The following is a 21,592-nucleotide window of genomic DNA, read 5'->3' on the forward strand; positions in this document are numbered from 1 at the left end:
AGGGATCCTGGTTTTCTCTGATTAAAAAAAAAAAAAATTCCCAATTTTCCATTAAAAAAAAAGTCACCCCAAATCCACATTTTCCCGTGATTTAAATGAAACACCACATATATATATAAAGTGATGTTCTATTTTAATCATGGAAAAATGTGGATTTGAGGTGACTTTTTTAAATCAAAAACTGGGGATTTTTTTAAATCGGAGAAAAGTAGGATCCCTGGTTATCACCCCGACCATAGAAGCTTATTTCCATTCTTAGAAGAGACCTGCTGGCTTCCTACGTGTCAGTGCAAATATCTCCTATTTCCAAAAATCCCCATGCTGGAAGTTTCCTAGGGCACGTCTCATTTAGGATTCTTTCTGGTTTGGGGGAGAAAGGTCAGAATTAGAGTTTTAGGCTGCATTTTTCACCTGCAAGAGTTTATGGCCAACTCGCGTTGACTTTCAGTAAGCCTCAGGCATCCCATGTGTCTCCTCTCTCGAACTACCCGTGTTCATTCGCACTCCAAACCCCTTGTCAAACTTTGGACTCTGTCTGTGGTTTGTAGGTTTTAAGCCCCCCTTTGGCTTGGTTTACCCACTGTCTCAGGAGCTGTGTTAGGTAGGGGGTTAATTTTTCTACTGAAGCAGTTATATAAGTACAGCTCAAAACTGTGAGGACAGTTGCATGATACAGAGATAACATATGCTAATATAGCCCCTGGACGGCCGAGGCTCCATCAGTATAAAGTCTGTCTGTACAGCTAGCTGAGGACTACCGTATTCCTTTGACTACCTGGGTAAAATCAATGCTTGCCCACAGCCGGTTCTACTGCTCCATAAATGCCACTGGCTTTTCACTGGCTTCATCAGCGTCTCCAGTCTTGTGAGTAGTAGCGTTGCCTGAAGTTACAGCCGTACCAGGGGGAAGGCATCTCTCTTTGTCTTTGCTGATGTCCGCGTAGGGTGGTGTTGATGCCCAACGGGGCGTTAACTAGCCAGACAAATGAAGGAGCTCTTTTCAGTTATCCTCTTTCATGGTTCCAGTACAGACGAATGCTTCGGTTCTTCTGTCCCCCACCCCAGCAAAGGAGAGAGAGAGAGAAACACTACCTGTCTTGCCTAAGGATGGGTTGGGTGCAATGGGCTGCATTGGAGGGTGCAGGAAGCATGCCTCTGTGCCAGCTCTGCTGAAGGTCAAACACGAGAAGGGCTAGTTGCTCCCTTTTATGTAGTCGGTCCAAGGTGTGTGTTGACTGAGCTGTTCCAATCTCAAACTGGATGCAAGCAGGCCTTTCTGTACAGGGCATTAGGCTTGACATCTGAACCCCGAAGAATCCCTCTCCATCATCCCAGAGGTCCCCCCACCCCATCTGTTTTATTGGACTGTTTAAACACAACCCACTCTACTATTTCAGAATAAAATGTAGGAAGAAGCTGGAACTGTTCCCGGGCCTCTGTGAACGGAGATGCCCTGGCAAACGCCTTTTCACCTGCTTTGGCCAACAGGTTTTCACTAAACGTATTGATGTATTCATTTTTTTTAAAGGCTCACTTTGTAGTTCAGAACAGCAGCCCAAGTCAGAGGCTCATCCCTGGACAATATAGCATCAGCCACAAAACGTCATTGTTTTTGAAGATCTCCGGCCCTGCATTGGAGCTGAAGTACAAAGTGTATTGGACCCTCCCCCACCATTTCCTGCTGTCAGAAAGTATCAGCTACCAGCGTGATAATGAATCCGTTTCTTTAGAAAGTGGCTCATTACAACTCTCTCTCTTCTCTTTTGTTTGCTGGCTCCCTTCTGATTTATAAGCTGCTTTACAAAATTTCAACACTGCATCGTAAATCAGACAAAAATATGCGTTTACAAGAAAAAAAATCTGTATCCGAGTCTATAAACTCTAACTGCTGTTTATGAATAAAGCCCTTTGTCCGAGTTAATGAGCTCTAGGGGAACCTGCAGGCACAATTTTAATGTGCAACACTTCCCTTGCTTAAAAAAAGGATGAAATGCATGCGCCCCACATAGTAAGACCCTCTTGCAAACCGTGGGCCACATCAGAGGAGTCTACAGCATCACGCCAAGTTAGCACGTTAGCCTGCTGCCTCTTGCTTTACTGCCAGGGGAGATGCTCTTCATAATTATTTTCCAGCTGAGTTGCTTATTTGAGAAGGAAACCCATTCACAACAGCAGTATTGCTGAAAATGCCAACTGACTGTTGCTGAGCATGGAGTGCAGGATTCCCATAGATGAGAGAGACAACCACAGAGGAGATCCGTGTAGACAGAGAACAGCATACGGACTTATTTAGTGTTATTTCTGGGTGCCGTGTTGCATCTCTCCACGTTCTTGCACCATGCTCATCACCCCTAGGATCCTGTGATCCTAAGTATGGGTGAAGCTTTTACAGTGGCACGTGTTCCCAGTGCTGTTGGTTTTGAGCTGTTGGTCAAAGATGATACCGGCGTGACTTCATAGCATAGGTACCTTCAAGTGCCATGCATTTCCACAGCCTGGGTACCATTTGCCTTCTCTCCTGGGCAGTCCAGAATCTGCTGCGTGTCGAATTCAAACTGTTGGATGCAACCTCAGATCCGAGAGCAGCTTTTACAGTTTAAGCAATTCTGTGCCTATTGTCAAATATCACTTTTCTTCCCTACGATTTCTAAGCTCCCCATCAGATTAGACTGATTAAACTCAGAGGTCCTGGTGCCTGGTGGCAGAGCAGCCGTGGCATCTTGTGATGACTCCAGGGCTGTGGGCTCAACCCTGACTAGAAGCTGCCCCCAGTCATTCAGGTAAGGGAGCCCAAGGTGGCAGATGGGCTGTTAGCCTCATCTCCCCTTCGTATGCTGTTGCTTATTGCATCTGGCCCCACCTTAACTGCACCAGCTTAATGGACTGGTTGGGTCGGGGTGAACTGTTGAGGCTTCATGGTATCTTTATCTCTTTTTAACCTGCAGAGACTGGATGTGGCACATCAGCAGCAGGCTGGGGTTGAAGTGCAGTTTATACTGTGTGCCAAAGCTGCAGAGTTTTGTGGTCCCTTCTTGTTTCTAGGGGGATTTGTGGTTGGGGGGGAGGCTATTATCATGGTATCTCTCTCCCCCTTCCATCTCACTTTCATCTATTCCTATAGGATGTCCCCGTCCTAAGTCGTCTAGACCAGTGGTTTTCAATCTGTGGTCCATGGACCCATGGGGGTCTGCAGACTATGTCCAAGGGGTCTGCAAAAGATGACTCTGATCAAGCAAAAGCATGTAAATACCCACACTTACAATTCAAAGGGGTCTGCACCTCCATTGGAAATTTCCAAAGGGGTCCACACGTCCATTTGAAATTTGGGGGGGTGAAAAAAGTTGAAAACCTGTTGTCTGGAGAGGATTCAGATTGCTCATCACCTCCCTATGAGAGGCAGGGAATAGCTGTTACCTACAGCTCACAGTGCAACCCTGAGTTTGGGCTTGGTCCTTGTGGGACGTTTACATGGGTATACTCATAAGCAGCTTTCTCTCTCTCTCACACACGCGCACACACACGGCTTCTGTGCATACAACAGCTCTCTGGACTATATTCTGTGAGTGTATTTAAATAGCTAAAGATAACAGATCGCAACTTGCCCAACATCAAGATAGCAGTAAGGGACTCAAGTCCTGTATCCCCTAGCCCAAGCTCTTGCTGTAAGCACTGTATTGCTTGGGTAAGCCTACAGAAAGGGGTGCATTTTTCCTTTTAGGAATAAGTCTGTGTAAGATGAAATGATGGCATCGTGTGTTAAGGCTTAAACTTATTATAGCCGAGTAATCACTTAAATAAACATGGGGTAAAGAGCTACATAGGAGAAAACATCCGGGCCTGGGAAGCAAGGCTTTTGAGGAAGGCTGAAGCAACGTAGGGTTATTTAGTCTGGAAAAGAGGAGACTGAAGGGGGGATTTGATCACCATCTTCACATAGCTGAAGGGTGGTTACAGAAAGGATGGAGATGGGCTTTTCTCTGTGACCACTGGGGACAAAACTAACAGCGTTGGCCACAAGCTGCAGTGGGGGACATTTAGGTTGGAGATTAGGAGGAACATCCTGATGATAAGGGTGGTCAAGCATTGGGACAGGCTGTCCACAGAGGCTGTGGGATCTCCAACCTTGGAAGTTTTCAAGAACAGGTTGGACACACGCTTGGCTGGGATGGATTAGACAGGGATGATCCTGCCTTGAGCAGAGGGTTGAACTAGATGTGACCTTGTGAGGTCTCTTCCAGCCCTACTTTCCTATGATCCTATGGTCTATGGAGGGGAATTCAGGGATATAAAATATCACAGTGTCATATGCTGCACCAAGTATCTATTTTCACCTTTTTCCGTGGAGTAAATACTGCCATTTATATTTTTCCAAACATTGCATTCAGTTTTGGTTGTGCAGAAAAAGGTTTGTGTTTCAGCAAAGTACTTTTTGTTTCAGTTCAGCCTGTAAGTACAAAGAAAATGTTTTCTTCTTTTAGACAAGTACATTCAAAGTTGAGAAATCAGTTGGGTGCTAAAAAAACAGGAAAACCTTCTTGCTAAACTATCAAAAATCAGGTGTGAAAGGATGAATTGTATTCATTCTAAATCTTGAAATACGTGTTGGTTGAGAGGCATGCTGCCTGTGTATATTTAACTGAATTCCAGTTGCCAGTCAAATGTAGAACACACAAACTGCTGAGTAAAAATTGAAGTGATAGGAGCAGTAAATCTGAATAAGTCCATCTTGAGCTGTAAAAATGCTTGTAGATGTTTGTAAAGATAATGTGTCTTCCTGGATCTGGAAAGATATCAAATTTAAGGGAAAGGTCATATTTAGTTCAAATCCGTGTTTGGTTGGTAGCTGGCTGAGGATGATGGATATTTCTTGTGAAAAAGAACTGAAAAGTACAAATGGGAACCTCAACTTATTGAAGAGTTAAACCAAGCTTTCTAGCTCTATAAATAGTGATTACCATTGGAGATGTAAACCAGTCCACCCTGCCTGGTGGTAACAGTGATTAATGAAGACAAAATCTTGTCAACAAGCCACCATGGCCATGCAGCAAATAAAGCTTTTTGTAACCACGCATAGCAACAAAAATAACCCCATCGCAAACAATGAGCGAGAAAGGAAGCCAATATTTTTAAAGCTCTGCCTGGAAGGAAACTCCAGATGCTTGAAGCAAGAGTGAGAGGGAGGGATATCCTCCGGTCAGTCTCTTGGTGGGAAGGGCCAGGCCCCTTTCATCTCTGGGTTGTACCTGGGGGCTGGCCTAGGTCGGTGATTCTCAACCGGTGTGCCGTGAGATCTTGCAGAGGTGTTGTGGGGTGCAGCTCAATATTAGCACTCTTCAGTATGCAAACACTACACATGATTTACAAGATAAACCCAAAGACTTCAGATAGGTATCCATTCAAGCAGGAAAACTTGTTGTAGTCTTTCTGAGATCTTGGCAACAGAAGAAATGGCCTTTTCCATAGTGAAACCTAAGAGCTGGCATTTTCCAAGGGGGGAAACCTTGAATCTAATGAGGTGTGCCTTGAATCTAATGGGGGTCTTGAGTCTAATGAGGTGTGCCTTGACTCTAATGGGGGGCCTTGAGTCTAATGAGGTGTTTCTTGAATCTATTTGGGGGGTCTTGAGTCCATAAGGTTGAGAACCACTGGCATAGGCAAAACCCACCCGGCACAGGACACTTTAAAGCCCCAGGGGTCTATATCAGGGGTGTCAAACTCACCTGGGGTCCCAGGCCAGATATGGACTGTGTGGTTCCCCATGGGCTGGATCCTACCAAGTCACAGGGCAGTCATCCTGACCACTATGGGGACAATGGGGTGGTGATGGGAGGCAGCAGTGGCAGTATGAGCCTGGGGACTGTGAGCCAAACTTGTTGCCAATGGCCATGGCCATTGGAGCTAAAGGCTCTGAATCCTGTGGCAGGCCATATCCCCCAACTTCTGGTAGCCCAACAGGCTGGATAGACTGGCTTGTTTGTCAGCAGCTCACTCAGTAGCTGCCTCTTTCCCTCCATCATGGAAGACCTGCTCTGACGGGACAAGGAAGGGGATGGGGAACACAATCTGTTCCTCTCTTGAGGTACCAGAGTTGTTGCATAAAAAGCACCACAACATTACCTCACCTCAGCTTTGCAGTTGAAGAAAAGTCAGTGGCTGGTCCAAGGCGCCAAGCAAACTATCACTATAGGGGCCTGAAGGGAAGATGCACACACAGGGCATCCCACAATTTAAGGGCATATGTTCTCTTGGGTTTTTGCCTCATGTGCGTGCGTGAGGCACACCCATGCTAGAATACAGCTAGTGCCACAACTCAAAACTGTAGGATTTGGAGCGAGAAAACAGATTTGCAAACTCTGTGGGCTCGCATGACCCTGATCTTCACCTGATGTAAATCAGCATCACCTCCCTGGGTGCAGGGCCCACATGTGGTTTTTCTCTTGCTCTTCTCTTTCCTTCTAGAGGGGAAGATGTTGACAAAGCACAGCCCTGATTACCTGCAGTATCTCATTGAAGCAATGCTCTACAGGCTCAAAATGGATAGGGAGTAAATTATCATAAATTAATCTACCAGTGATTTAAAAATTCTCCAGTGGTTTGGAATCAAAATGAAATTAGACTTTCAGTTCTGGGCCTGCAGCAGGTGTGTATTAGTTGGGAGCGATAAGGGTCACTCCAGAAAAAAAAAAGAAGATATTTTGCAACTTCTGCTAATGCAGTGACTTGCCAGGAGAGCAAAGCAGCACGGACATTGTGCTGTATACACAAGATGAACAATCAGACAGGACTCGATCGGGTACAGGTGCTATTTCCCTGTTTAAAAATATGGAGGGGATGTGGGGGAAAACAATGCAAGGAGGCAGGAACAAATCATTTACAGTATTTAGAAAGGGAAAAGATTTTCTGCTTTAACCTTAATGCAGTGGATTGAGTCTTGTGGGGAAAAAAAAATATAGGGAAGGAAGTATTAAACCGAAGCACTTGCAGGTAAGCAGCCTGATATTCTGACCGCTCAAATAGCAAAGATGGATAAGCAAAGAGCAGATCGTGGGCTGAGCAATTAGGGCAGCTCCTAGGGGGTACTGTGATTTCCACATATTGTAGATCAAACACTAGCAAAACTCCAACAATCTTAGACCCGAGTCAGCAAGCCCGTGTGTCCTGCTAAACAAGTGAGCAGCGCCACAGAGGTCAATGAGACTGCTCAGGCATTTGGCAAGGTGCTGAACCAGAGCATTAGACCCTGGTCCTGTAATAGGATCAGATGGGCCATCTTTGCAGGGGCCTCAAAAAACCAGGCTCTCTTGACTTGAGCTAGCACAAGAAATATGCAGCCCTAGATAAACCAATACAACGTGCTTGCCTGTTTCCTTGCTTGGAGTTATCTCACCAGTCCTGGTTGGCCCTCACTGCTCAGACTTGGTGAAGAATGTCTTGCATTCGAAAGCTTGTCTAACTACCCCAGGTTTACCCTTGGTCCAACTAAAGTCCTCACCCTAAGAAATCCTTGCCTCTCACCAATCCTGAGCATGCATTTAAGTCCATGACTTTGCCTCTTTAACATGGCAACTTCACCTTTGGATCACGGAGTCTCTCTCTCACAATTTCCTTTTTCCTTTCATTAGTCCCATAATTAAAAGGACCCCTTGCTTGCCCTACCTTGCTAAGGAATCCTTTGTTCCAGCCAGACCCTCTGAGTTTTCAAAGCCAAATGCTACCACCTGTTGCCTTTGTTTTGCTCTTTCAGGATTTTCTCTCTTGAAGCCCACTTCCTTCACACCACTCGGGTGCAGCTGGTTTTCACCACTCCCATCCCCATCCTTGCAAACCTATTGTTTGATCACAGTTCAGCTGTTAAAGTTAATGGTTCCATTGTTTTTGCCCCTACCTTCTTCCAGACAGGGGCACAATATGTGGTCAGCCCACTGCTGACCTGTCCCATGCTAGGACTTTCCGTGACTCCACCAAAATGTACGTTTCACACAAATTCCCCAGTTCCTCCCAGGCCCCAGAATACTCATGGCAACAATGTTTTAATGTTGAAAGGCAGCGAGTGTAAATGGCCAGTAATCAGTGAACAAAGATAGATGCCGATGGCGAGGACTTTAAAGGCTACATATTTCTTAAGCATAACATGAGATGAATTCAGAAAAAAGATTGCAAGGCAGCAGTCCTCAACCACAGTGCCTTGGCACTCTGGGCTGCCTTGAGATCCTTTCAAGGGTGCTGCGGGGTGCTATGCACTGTTAGGTGTGCAAACAGGATTTTTAGGATAAACCCAGAGATTTCAAGGAGGCGCTATAGTGTCAAAAACATTCTTAACTACTGTGGCTTTTCTGAGTCCTTCGCAACAGAAGAATTGCTCTAATATTTATAGTAAAAAAGCAAGTGAAAACTAAGGGCCTTGTTCCACATTAATTTTAGGTGACTCCTAGAGCTCTTCATCCCTGGATTCTCTACACATTAACACCTGAAACTAGATTTAAGCACACTTTAAGCAGCTTAAAGTTGCACCACTCCAGGATAGGTTTATCTCTGATCCATGCTACCCAGCTCCTGTTCTGTTAATGTGGCCACTCCCCACAGGTGAGGCACCTAGGTTTGCAGTCCTTCAGCACCCCAGAATGCAGTGTCCCCTCCCCCACCCTCCTGTTGACAAACTTTCCACCCCCTGAACTCTACTGACCAGGAAGCAGCTCTGGCACCAAGCCAACTCCCCCTCCTGCCCCCAGGGGTCTGACCATCCTGCCCCCAGGAGTGGAGCCTTTTGCAAACAGCCCACAAAGCACATGCCAGCTAGCCAGGTCACCAGGCATGGACAGGCCCAGGATTGGGGGTCTGGGGGGATGAACGAGGTAGGGGACTGGATCAGGTCCCCATGACCTGGGGCTTTCTTCCTGGGATAGGGGCAGTAGCTCCCCCCAAAAGTGCCTTCTGTCACTGCTCACGCCTCTCAGCCACCCTGGGAAGCACATCCAGCAGCTCCCAATCCCAAATCCAAACTTATTAAAACCTGAAACCTTCTTTAATTTCCTTCCTCTTTATTTCTTTTTACATCCTTTTTACTTTTTATTTGATCTTTCAGGGGCTGACTTCCTTTATTTCACTCCCTTTCCCCACCCCCATTTCCTTGCCACCTCCCAGTTCATTACCCACCCCTGTCCCATTAACTCTCTGCCTCCCCGCTTCATGTTCCCTGTCCCTTCCATCTCCTGCCCCACCTACAGCAGGGATGGAAGCCTGTCTGGGCTCACCAGCCCTAGGGTGGCAACACCTAGCAGTAGCTCCTGATCAGGCCTCTGGTTACCAGGCCTCTCATTTCAAGTCCCAGCTGTGCAGGTCAGGGACCGTCAGAAAAGGTTTTTAGCCTTAAGATGTAACTGCTCTAAACTCCAGCTAGCACTAACACCGATCAACATTTGAGCAGCTCAACGTGCCACATGTAACACAACCCTAAGACCTGGCATTTTCTGAGGGGTGCCTAGAGTCTAAAAAAGACTAAGACCCGCTCTTGTAAGAGATTCTGATCACCAGGACTTGATGTAGGAAAAAACTACATTTTTCCATGAAGAGGAAAGTATTTCTCCTTTGAATACAAGTAACCCATTAGCTGTTCTGAAGCCAGGAAAGCATGAAAGAGGAAAATGTTGCTCAAATATACAAAGCGCTCTTCTTCGTTTAAAAAGCACTGGAAAATTCAAATGAGACGGTTATTTTTTTCTTTTTCTTTTTTTTTTTTTGAGTGCAGGTACTGGCTGAAGGAAAAAAATCAGCTAGAAAGCTGCTGATATCTGAGCTCTTTGTCCTTTCTTTCCGAATGAATCCCACCCAGGAACACATGCAAGTAATAACTCGCAACCAAGCCTTTTGTACCTAGGACAATATACGCAAGCATCAAAACAATCTTCAGAAATACACAGTTGTAATTAAAGTGCCATCCGTGCCATCCCCCAGGGAGGTGGCACCTATATATTGTACTTTATAAACATCATTATCATGGAAATAAATGGAATCCTCCATCATTAACCTGCAGTCTCCGAGGCAGAGCCCTGTTATCCACAACATGTGCGCATCATTAAGCAGCAGAAGCAAGGAGCCATCAATATGCCATGGTTAGTTTAACCCAAATGGCTTCTTTTCACTGCAAAGAAAGAAAGGAAAAACCCCAGGTCTTTCTTCGAAGTCCCGCACAACAATATACGTGTGTTTATTATCTATAAAAAGAGCTAACTGCTTGCACATTGGGGTTCAGGGACCTTTGCAAAGTGAAGCTACTTCCTGATTTGCTTTATTGTATGGCTTCAGGTGGACAATTTAGGCTTGAATTTTCTCCTGACTTCCTTCTCTGCTTAAATGGGTCTCTTGCTCATCATTGGAAAAATGCTGCTCAGGATAATCACTCCATTTGTGCTGTAAGGATTGTCGAGATGATGAAGTGCAGAGTCCGTTGCCTGGAAGCAAAGAGGGAAGCAATGTGGATCAAATCAGGTAACACAAATGAGACGCCTAACACACCTGCACATATAAACCCTCGCTTACCTGGTAGCCGCTATATATTTACTAACCCATATTACTGTTTGCACACAAAGCTGTTGAGTTCACCCCATGTTAAGTGACACTGTTGTACTAGGAGCACAAGACTTCCCATCTTTGGACCAACCAAGCGATCTGGTTACTTGCACATCCTGTCTCTACAGTCAGCCAGCCCAGACGTGTTAGAAGAAGGTGCAGAAATCCCTGGAGTGGGTCTTTGTGAAATAATTTGCCCATTGGGGAAGCTTCCTGTTCAAGACATGGGTAAGGCCTCATGCCTGCTGTTCTGGTTGCCAGGGTTCACAACAGATTAACCTGAACACACGTCAAAAAGAACCATTGAGACAGTCAGGGGAATGGAGTTTCTGGGCATGAGGCTCTTCTCGGGGTCCAACTGATTGCCAAAATTTGGGGTTAGGAAGGAATTTTTCCCCTAATCCAGCTTGGCTGGACTGTGGAGGTGTTGCCTTCCTCTAGAGCATGGAGCATACTCCTCTTCCCAGGGTCTTCTGAGCATTTATTAACCAGTTATTTCCCTGTTATTGCATCGGCAGTGTCCGTCCCCACATGTGTGGTATTTGAGGTCATTTTGGAGATTCAAAGGACTGGACTCTGTAGCCTGGGCAACCCCTTCCAGACCCATGCTGTTCCTAATGTCACACTTCCCCACCACCACATTTCTGGAACAACAAGGAGCTCCACTGGCTTGAGGACACAGTGTCACAAGCTGGATCCAACCTGCAGGCCAACAGTTGAGCCCCCTGATGCAAACATCCAGCTCTTTCGGAGCCAACTAAGCTCTCAATATAACACTTTCTAATGACGAGCTGTGCTGGGTAAAAAGAAAAAGGGTTTCTTTGCCTCATTTCCATCTGCTGCTTTCCATTTGCATTGGGAGCCACCGTGTTTGGACTTATTATCCTTTGACATTCGCCAGCCTCCATAGGCACAGCTGTGCGGCGGGTCGGTTTGGAAGTCACATGCGGAGCTGAGGAGAGCGGAAGGACTTTGGGTGTTGGTGAATGAGTGACTGACACGGGCCACGTGTTGTCTGTTTAGCATGAGGTGGTTATCTAGTCCAGCTCCCTGCCTCCGGCAGAAGGATGGACAAGACAACTTCTGGAGGTCCTTCCGGCCCGACTTCTTTAACTTCCAGGTTGGCCTGTAAGCATGGCGGGCGGTCTACAACCTGCATTTGGAAACCTGTAAGCACCAGTGTGTGCTGTGGGCATCAGGTCCCGGATTCTGCATGGGGTGTCAGTAATTGGGCCATGTCTGGCAGAGTTCCCCACGGGCAAGCACTCAGGACTGAGCCAGAGGGTCTTCCACTATCCCAGACTCCTTTCGGGAGGCTGTGTGGTGTCATCATGTATTTAAACCAGGAGGGGGTTATTGAGCAAAGCAGGCTGCAGGGACACACCTGGGCATCCACACAGCTCAAGCTCTGCTTCTGTCTCTGTTGCTGGCCAGGGGCTGACCCTTGCACAGAGACTTCCTAGTAGCTAAGTGGGTCAGACCCACAGGCAGTGGCTTGCCCAAGTCCTCTGCAAAGCGGTAGCCCCTGCTGCAGAAGGACATGTGGGCCGCCCAGGGTTTCCCCACAATGAGCAACATCATTTCGGATGCCTTCAGTGTCTTTGGGGAGAGGTTGGACTAGCAGTGCATTGTATAATGATGCTAAAATATAAATGTCCTCTGTCTCCAGGAAGGAAGCTTTAAAGGTTTGATTGGGAAGAAAGCCAGCGTCTGTGTTGGGTGGAGTTTCTCCACCTGACTAGTGGCCTGTCTTCCCTCCCATGTTTTTCAGGTGGAAGGGGCCTCACAGAAGTACGCATCTACTGAGTGTTATATTTGTTACCCCCGCTCCTTCCACACACACCCATAAGTTGGATAAGTAATAGAAAACCACTGTGAAAAATATACATGGTTGGGGCCCTAAAAATACGTTTGCATCCAAAATACCAGTGGACATTGTGTCCAGACTGAAGCAGATGTCCATGCCCTTCCAGTGAGGGCTGGAAGGGGGATTTTGAAGTGTTGACCCATTGGGAAAACAAGGTTTTGCTCAAGTACAGGTTTGCCATGAGAACAGGTTGATTTTTAGAATAAGAAGAGCGTGTTTTGTGTCACGCCTACGTTCACTCCTGCTTCTGTGTGCACCGTCGCATTGCATTACGGGAGATGTCATCATCCTGGGTATGAAAATACCCCCCATCCACCTGCATAAGCCTCCTGTTTCTGCCTGGACTGCTTCTCCCTGCTGGGCAGTGGCAATCTCTCCCTGCGGCTTATCTGCCTCGGCACATCATGGACAAACTGCATTTCAAGAGGATTGGTTTGGGGCGGACAGCTGGAAGTGGGGAGGAGAGCTTCAGATTGAAGGCAAGGACTTTTGACATGCCATCAAATCAGAAACGGCATTCATGCAGCCCTGAACAGCTCTTGCACACTACACAAAAGGATCTTCCTTGATCACACTCTTGTTTTTTTCAGGTGGGGGGGAATGCCTCCTACAAGTCAAACTCTACTAATCTTACCCTTGGGTGACTGAGCTGACTCCAATGGGAGAGGCACAGCAGCAGTTTGCCTGTGTACTGCTGTTTTCTTCTTAAGGAAATCAATAAGGAAGGGCAAAAGTCAAGTGTCTCATAGCAACTTATCTGTAGCGGTGTATTCAGAAAGGGGAGAAAAAGGAGTAAATATGCAATGCAGCTAAGTGGAAAGCATCGCTTGTCTGGTCCCAGAATCTGCAGATTCACAGAAGTTTAGGACCTCGTGACATCATCGGGTCCAACCCCCGTGCCCTTCTCTGATCCACTTTGCAACTAGAGGCCCCAGGCCTGCAAACACTTTGGCACGCGCTTACCTTGACCAGCAGGCACTTACGCACAGGCCAGGCTTTCCCACCGTCCTCACAGTGGGTTCCTTCCTGGTGGCACGGAAGTGCGTGTTTGCAGCGGCTAGGCCTTCACACCATCCTGCTGCGGACGGTGTGTCCCATATGTGTGTTTCTGAAGGAAATGGAAGGGAAAAAGAATAAATAAAAGCAAATGAGGAGAGAGAGACATTTGCTAAAGTCAGATCTCCAGAAGAGCATCTGAAGGGTGTGCGCAGTAGGGCAGTGGAGCAAGGTGCCAAGGGAAGTTGTGGTGGAGTCTCTCTTTTCTTCTGACCTCGCTCTGGGCTGGGTTAAGGTATATGCAGGTAGATGGCCTGGGCAGCAAGGGGTTGTTGAGCTAGCCTGAAACAAGGACAAATCTGGTGGGACCTGCCAGAAGGGAACTGGATAGAAAGGGAGGAGGTTGCCCCTGGTAAGGAGGACATGTTGCCTTGGAGGGGATGAGCGAGCAGCTTGTGAGGGTCTGAGCCGCTGAGATCCTTCTGTGAGTGAGAGGTGGAAAAGATGCACTTGTTTCCTTCCCTTCCTTCCTCCATCCCCCTCCCCTGCACATGCGTGCACGCACACACATGCACATACACATGCACACACACACTTCTTCCTAACTTGAAGGCAGCTCAGACATGGGCACTTGCCTGCTGCTTTGCTCTGTTTTAAGCCGTCCTTTGTAGTCCTGCAGCATTGTTACGTCTCACCCTCACAAGCCTGGTTGTGAGTCCCTCTGTGCTCTTCTCTGTAGTTACAGGGTTGTGTGGCAGGGGAAGTGCATTTAATTCTTTGTGGTGTGGCATGTAGGCCAAGTCAAGGACACGTGTGTTGCTGAACACGAGGAGCACCACTTGAATGTGGTCCGGGTGCACAGTGTCAAAACTTTCCAAAAGCATTCTTGTGAGCAAGGAAGCTCACAGCTGCAGAGAGCTTCTGTCCATGGGGTGAAGACCTGATCCCACAAGCATGCAGAAGTGCCACTGAAGTTGCCTTGGGTCCCCGCCAGAAGCATTTCATTCAGCGATGCCCTGCCTGCGTATGCATTAGCACTCGGCTGCTGAGCAGCGCAGTGTGATCGGTAGGTCATGTAGCCTAGTGGCTAGGGTGCTGGACTGGGAGTCAGCCAGCTAGGCTTCTGCTCTGACACAGACCAGGTGGGTGTTCTTGGTCACATCCCTTGCTGTCTCTGTTCCTCTCCTCTAGCCTATTTTGGGTTTTTGGACGGCAAATTCTCCTGGTCAGGAACTGCCTCCTGCTAGGTGTTTTTCCCATGAACATTAAAGGGAGCCAGTCCCTGGGGCCTCTAGGCACTGCTGTAATTCAAAAACCAATCAAGATACAAGTCTTACTCCACTAGATAGGCAGACATTGCTCCCCCCCCACCACACTGATGCCTCCAAGCAGGGAATGCGACATTCAAATATTAGCATAGCTGATGAGCGCTAACGGAGCTGTAAAGAGCTTCTCTTAATGAAGCTGTAGCTACAGGCACACACCAGGCAGCGCTGAATGTCCTAAACAAGCCCGGGTCCAGCCACCAAACAGTGCTGTGAAAACTCGTCCTTTGCCTGGTGCGTTCTGTCCTGCAGCAGGCGGGTTTTAGAGGCGGGTCTAAAGGTTACGTGAACATACAGGGAGGCAAAAAGGAAAGCTGGCTACTTCCCCTCTGATTCTTGCTGGTGCCATTCTCCAATCACAGCTGCTCTTGGTTAACCACAAAGCAGCAGTGTAGTTTATCCAGAATGAACAATATCTTCTGCGCCGTGGAGCGTCTCGGCAGCAGTGAGGATGCCTTCTAGCATGTCGGCTGCTCTTGACATTGGATCCTAAACCTACAAAGGAGACAGATAGCGAGCAGTTCTTACTCCATGAGCAAGTAAGCACCAAAAGGGTAAAGCTGTGAGTGCATTTGTATGTAGAAGGCTTATTTCCCCAAGCACCTCTTCAAGTTCTTCAAGAGCCTCTTCAAGAACCTCCCAAAAACCTTGGCAAATTGTTGGAGAGAAAGCCAGCAGCTCGTGTAGGTATATATAGGACATGTTGAAGATGTGCCGGAGGTCAGATCTCAGTGCTGTCCTCTGTCTAGTGTTGCTATAGAAGTGCATGTGTGCATGCGCAAACTTGGGGGTATGTTTATATAACGCAGGAGGTGTGATGAGTTGCTACAGGCAATGTGGTTGGAATGGCAGGAGTTTGGGGTGGCCGTAGGAAGGAGCGGTGAGTCAGGCCAGCTCTCCCACCTGAGACCAGTCCTGCTTGATCCCTTGGCTGCGTCGTGCCCGCAGTGGAGAATGAATGGGTGCAGAATGAGAGCACTGCATCATCTGAACCACGGGTTTCATGTCTTTTCTCTTGCAACAGCTCCCCACCCCAGTTACTTCACCAGTCTTGCACGGATGGTGCAGGAGGATGTAACTGCCCTCCCAGGGGAGCAGATTTGAATGCCACATGGGACTAGTCGCTCATAACCGGGGATGGTTAAACCATGCATGGCTAAGTGAGAACTGGGACACAATGAAGGGGGCCCTGTTGGTACCACATGCAACGTCTGCAAACTTCTGATTTAGCCCCTCCATTCCTGCAGAGTAAAAACAGGCCTCATCGCCGCGGTTCTTTCTTTGGTGGCTTTTTTGATGACAGAACAAGGAGCAATGGGCTCAAGTTACAGCAAAGGAAGTGGAGGTTAGATGTTAGGGAAAACTCTCACTAGGAGGGTAGTAAAGCACTGCAACAGACTCCCCAGAGAGGTGGTGGCATCTCCATCCTTGGAGGAGTTTGAGACCCGGCTAGTTAGGGAATAGTTAGTTTCATAGTTTCTAGGGTCGGAAGGGACCTGAGCAGATCATCTAGTCCGACCCCCTGCCACGGCAGGAAAGAGCACTGGGGTCAAACGACCCCGGCAAGATGTTCATCTGGAATGATGCAGTTGGGGCTGGTCCTGCAGGGGTTTGGACTGGATGACCCTGAGGTCCCGTCCAACTCCCTTGTTCTGTGATCCTAATGAAACCCTGCTGTTCTACCTGTCCTTGAGCACTGTTGTTTCAGACTGCCCTCCCCTGCCAGACGCACTCATTTCCTCATACTTCGTGTAAAATTCCCCGTGCATTCATTTAGTGACACCCATGTTGACATGACACTGGTCTAACACTGTTTCCTCCTCTCTCCCCTTCTCTTTCCCTCCCTTGAAGGCAGTGACTGTTGAAGATTGGCAGGCGACCTACTCCCACTCAAGAAGCAAATTGCTGAAAAGACTCTTGGGCATCACCCACTTTGTTACTGAATTGTAAGTACAACCAATCACCTGGCCATGGTGCGGGGACCAGGAAGGCTTTTCATGGGGTGCTCCGCAGTGAGAGCATCACACCATGGCTTGAGTTTTCTTTGCCTTCCTTGGTAGCTGGCTATTTCAAGCTAGTCTTGGCCTGGCAGTGGCCTCATACTGCTGCCTAGGTCCTGAGTTGAGTCCCTGAATTAATGGTTGAAGGAGCAGCCATTTAGCTTAGTTAGCGCATGGCGCTCATGACACCAAGGTTGCAGGTTTGATTCCCTGCTTGGGCTAGATGATCTCCTGAGGTCCCTTCCAGCCTTGCTTCTCTACGACTCAAGCTCTCCCAGGCATTGGCACTCTTGAAATTGGGGTGCTGTCAGCGCCCAGGTTGAGACACCCTGGGGTGCACTGTTGGGAGGAAATTCCTCTGTTTGCCTGCAGAGAAAAGCCACAGGGACAGCCAGTCAGAGCCTGAGCAGAGAGCAGCTTCCCTCGAGGCTTGGGATTTCCACTTGGCTCCTGTCACAACCCGACTTAGATGTAGCATCTTTTACAACCCCCTTCGGGGGTAACTGTCCATGCACCTGCATTGGACAGGGGCTGGGACACGTCTGCATCTCAGTGGCTCTGGGGCAGCACCCTTTGTGCCTGGGGCAGTCGCTAACCTGAAGTGCCCGGATTTAGCTTCTGTGGGGAAAAGGAAATGCAGTGGGGACCAGCTGCAGCACCTGCCCCCGTTAACCGTGGGCTCGAGGGAATCCAGGCCTCCCTGGCGCTTGCATCCTGTCATGGGGGAAGTACCGCTCCAGCCTCCCGAGGACAGCGTCTGCGGGGAAAGCCAGGGATGGACGAAGTGAGGACACAACAGCTGCATCCCCAAGGCCAAGGGGAAGATGCATCTCCCCTTCTTGATGCCTAGTCACCAGCAAAATGAGATGCTGGTAGCACGGTGCACTGACACTGAAAGAGCCCTGCACCGATTTATATCTCCTCCCTTGACAAGTGCTAAGCGAGCTTCAGCGACGCTCTTGCTGGAGGATACGGGTGCTGTGTCTTTCTACCCACTGTTGACTGCCTGGCAGCGCTCAAAAATCTCCTGGAGACCGAGTCAAGTGGGTAACCAAATGCACACCGGCAGCTTGCCTCTGTGTAGAAGTGTCTAAAGAAACAGGAAGCTCCCGTATCCTGTTTTGCATCGAGCTGCTCACTGGCCGCTTTGTTAACACGTCCCTGGGCAAGGGCACGGCCTCTGCCCGTAGAAATCGGCCTGTTTATAACTGGATGCTCTCATTCCTGGGGGCACGTTCCTTCCCAAGCATTGTGATCAGCCTGGGCATCGGAGGGCCGGTGTAACGAGCCTAAGTTGACTGACACTAGCATGAAAGAGTGGAGCAGGAAACTCGCTGAAAGCATGTGTCCACTGTGGCCTAATACTGGAACCAAAGGTGGGGGTTTTGTTTTTTAAGTCGGTGCCATTTGTTTAAAGGCTAGAGGAAAAGCTTGTTCCTACTCTGACCATAATTATAGTGTCAGGTCTTTTGATTGGAAAGGGAATGGTGGAGAAAATTCCTCTGCAGTAGCCGTGATCTCTCACTTGTGCACTCTCTCTCTTGTTCTCTTTCATACCCACCTGGAAATTAAAATTCTAACGAGCGAGTGACTGAGCTGCTCGTTGGAAGCCAGCTAGCTCACACCCCAAATGCCGAAGCAAGCTGGTGACAGCGTTGTTGTTCTGAAGCCAGCCATCTCGGCCAAATGAACAGGATCCCAGCACTTATTATAGCTAAGCGAAGCGTAGCAAGGTCTGGGGCAGGGTGCCCAACCAGCAGCCCGGGTGCACAGGCAGCCTCCACGTTGCACGCAGCAGACCGGGGAGGGCGCAGGCAGTGCAGCCACAGGTAGGGCATGGAGCAGAAAGCAGAGCAGCAGATTGGGCGGGGAGCAAAATGGAGGAAGTAGAAAGCAGAGCAGCACATTGGAAAGGGGAAGGGCACTGGAGTGGCACTCAGGTAGGGGTAATTTTTGCAAAAAGGTTGGCCTCCACTCAGGACATCCTGGTACTTATAGCCCTGGTGACTATGTGCAGTAAGAGTTGGAAAAAACTCAGGGCAGGCCTCTCTCCCTTCAACCCCAGACCCTGAATGTAAGGAAGCAAACTGTGAACCTGATCTTTTTTCCCCTCTTTTTTTTAAACAAGGCTTGATGTTGTTCCCCTCATCCCTCTGCATTACCTGTGACAGATTAGGGTGTCCTTGGTGCCTTGGGGCATTGTGCCTGGGAGCTGCACGCAACGGTTGTTCATCCAGTTATGAACAGGTTAGACCAGGGGTAGGCAAAATGCGCCCATGAGCCAGATGCAACCCACCAGGCCATTCTATCCAGCCCGCGGGGCCCCTAAAAAATTAAGAAAATTAATATTTATCTGCCCCTGGCTGCCTGTCTTGCGACCCTTGATGGCTTGCAAAAACTCAGTAAGATGCCCTCTGCCTGAAATAATTGCCCGCCCTGAGTTGGACACACATTCGTCTGGGGATGGTTTTTAGGCAGGGATGGTCCCTGCCTTGAACAGGGGTTGGACTGCATGACCTCCAGAAGTCCCTTCTAGCCCAATTTCTGTGTGATTTGCTGACTTCCCTGAAGTCCTCCTGTGAAAAACGCCCAGTCTGTCACCTGTATGCCAGAGGCCTCACTGCATGTATTTCTAAAGGTCTCAAACCATTGCTCTTGTCCCGCTGGGATAGTGTTTCTGACTCTGGGACCTTTTTCCTTCCTTCTACCTGGGGTCAGGATTGCAAGCAATTGTCAGGATTGTAGCAGCGATACTACATGTGGGCTTGTATCTTTCCGAGGCTGTTTAATCACACAAAAGTTGATGGAGGCCATCTCCAGCTCAGCTGAGGTGCTGCCACCTGGGTTAATTGCAGCAACCTTTATTAGATTTCGTGGCCCTGAGGAACATGCAGCTGATGCCGTTGAATTCCCCGGTGCGCTTGCTTAATTCACTTTGTTTCCGCAGCACGTCTGACAAGCGCAGCCCTGCCTCAGATGGCTAGCAACAACACCGCCAGCATAGCGCAAGCCAGGAAACTGGTGGAACAGCTGAAGATGGAGGCCAACATCGACAGAATAAAGGTAACACTTGGTCCAAGGTATTTAATTCGCCTGTTCTGGGTGTTTGCGTGATTGGGTGCAGATTTGAAGGCCAGGTAGGGCTGTTCTGCTCCTGTGGTTTGACCCCTTGGAAAACACAGGCAATAAATCTTGCATATGGGATGTTTTGCAAACTTAATGGCTCAGTCTATTTGGTTATAGAAGGAAAGATTAGAAAAATCACCCGGTGGTGGTCGACAGTTCCTCACTGAGGGAAAAGAGGTCTGATCTACTAGCCGAAGGCCAAACACAACCCAGTGGTTGGCAGCTGAAATAAGCTGTGTGTATCACAGGGTTGATTCTCTGACTTCACTGAAGTCCTACTGTGACAAAAAACACCCGGTAATGGGTGGCCACCCATTGGGAAAGATCACTAAGGGATGTTGCAAGCTCTTTAGCGCTGCTGGTCCTTGCCTCTAGATGGAACGTCTTTCTCCAAGATGCACGCGGGTCCAGCCACAGGCTGTTGGGCTAAACACACGAAGTGCTGGGTGAAATCATTGCCAGTGATTTTATATAGGAAATCAGCCTAGATGCTCTTTCTTTTTTGGTCTTCAGATCTGTCAAGTCAGTAGACACTTGCCTTGCTTTCTTCACTGGTGATGGCAGTGTGGCTGGTGTGATCACAGACAAACACCGGGACTCGAAAACACTTGGCTAAAGCAACCCTCTTTGCATGGCCTTTTGGGAAACGGGAAGGGATTTTTTTCAGGCTGCGTGGGTGTTGTTTGAAGGTTAATGCATGTGAGCAGCTAACTGATTGCAGCCACTCAAAACTGTGCTCTCTTCATAATGTGGTCTAATGCGTGAAATTGCACTCCATGCCTTATCCAACTGAGAGCGCAACCACAAACAGAAATCAGGATTTTCCTTCTAAATTGAAAGGCTGGTCCTTTCTAGGAGGTATTTTTCTTTTTTGTGGCTGTTTACACTTTCCAGCTTTTAAAAAGCCTGGGTCTCAGGCTGGAATAATGAGACCCTACATTGTTCGGCCGAGTTGTGCTGAGTGGGTACAGTCCTGCCCCTGCCCCTCCAGCACTTGCAAGCTCTGTTTCTAATCTAGGAGCTCCTTTGGGAGTGGGCTGCCCCTGCCTGAATGCCTAGAAAGCTGCTGGCTAATATGAATGCTACTGCAAACAGTTGTGGCTATGGAGGGCCTCTTTCTCTCTTTAAAGGCAAATGTTCTCATCCAGGTGCCTATGTCATACTTGCAAGTCTGTACCAGAGCAGGGAGTGCATGCCTTCACAAACAAGTGGCTGCATGCCCCAAACAGAAATTTGGGCAGGCACGGGTTTTCTTGCTGGTCAGGAACTCGGATGGTTCGTGCAATTACCTATTTCTTTTTCATGCGCTGCTCGGGCATCTAAGAACTTGTCCCCCTGGATTAATATAACTGATCTATCCCAGGTTGAGGTGGGAGAGAGGTAGTATGAGTCTAAAGTTAGTCAGAAGGCAGGGTAGCAATGCACCTTTGTAGATTAGCAAGAAAGAATGAAAGGGTGGATGGGTGGATGGATGGATGTGCATGTGTGTGTATCTGTAAATACATGGATGGATGGATGTGCATGTGTGTATGTGTATATATGTATCTGTATATATATGGATGGATGGATGTGCATGTGTGTGTATGTATGTATATATATAATATGTATATGTATATAGATGGATGGATGTGCATGTGTGTGTGTGTGTGTGTGTGTGTGTGTGTGTGTATATACATACATACATACATGGATGGATGTGTATGTGTGTGTAT

General features: G+C 48.2%; 1 protein-coding gene across 3 annotated transcripts in view; it reads left to right on the forward strand.

Moving 5' to 3' along the window:
• GNG2 (G protein subunit gamma 2) overlaps positions 1–21,592 on the forward strand; it is an 83,838-nt gene that overhangs the window by 57,926 nt on the left and 4,320 nt on the right. The window contains exons 1-3 of one of the 3 annotated variants that reach the window (XM_019550968.1): positions 15,063–15,293; positions 16,606–16,700; positions 19,702–19,817. In XM_019550968.1, coding sequence (XP_019406513.1) covers positions 19,731–19,817 — 87 coding nt within the window. In that variant the 5' untranslated portion in view covers positions 15,063–15,293; positions 16,606–16,700; positions 19,702–19,730. Of the gene's footprint in view, positions 1–15,062; positions 15,294–16,605; positions 16,701–19,701; positions 19,818–21,592 lie in introns of those variants that run through there. The other 2 variants (XM_019550967.1, XM_019550969.1) reach the window with 2 other exon arrangements.

Source organism: Crocodylus porosus, unplaced genomic scaffold (genome assembly GCF_001723895.1).
Source record: "Crocodylus porosus isolate Cpor-Errol unplaced genomic scaffold, CroPor_comp1, whole genome shotgun sequence".
Lineage (NCBI taxonomy): Eukaryota > Metazoa > Chordata > Crocodylia > Crocodylidae > Crocodylus > Crocodylus porosus.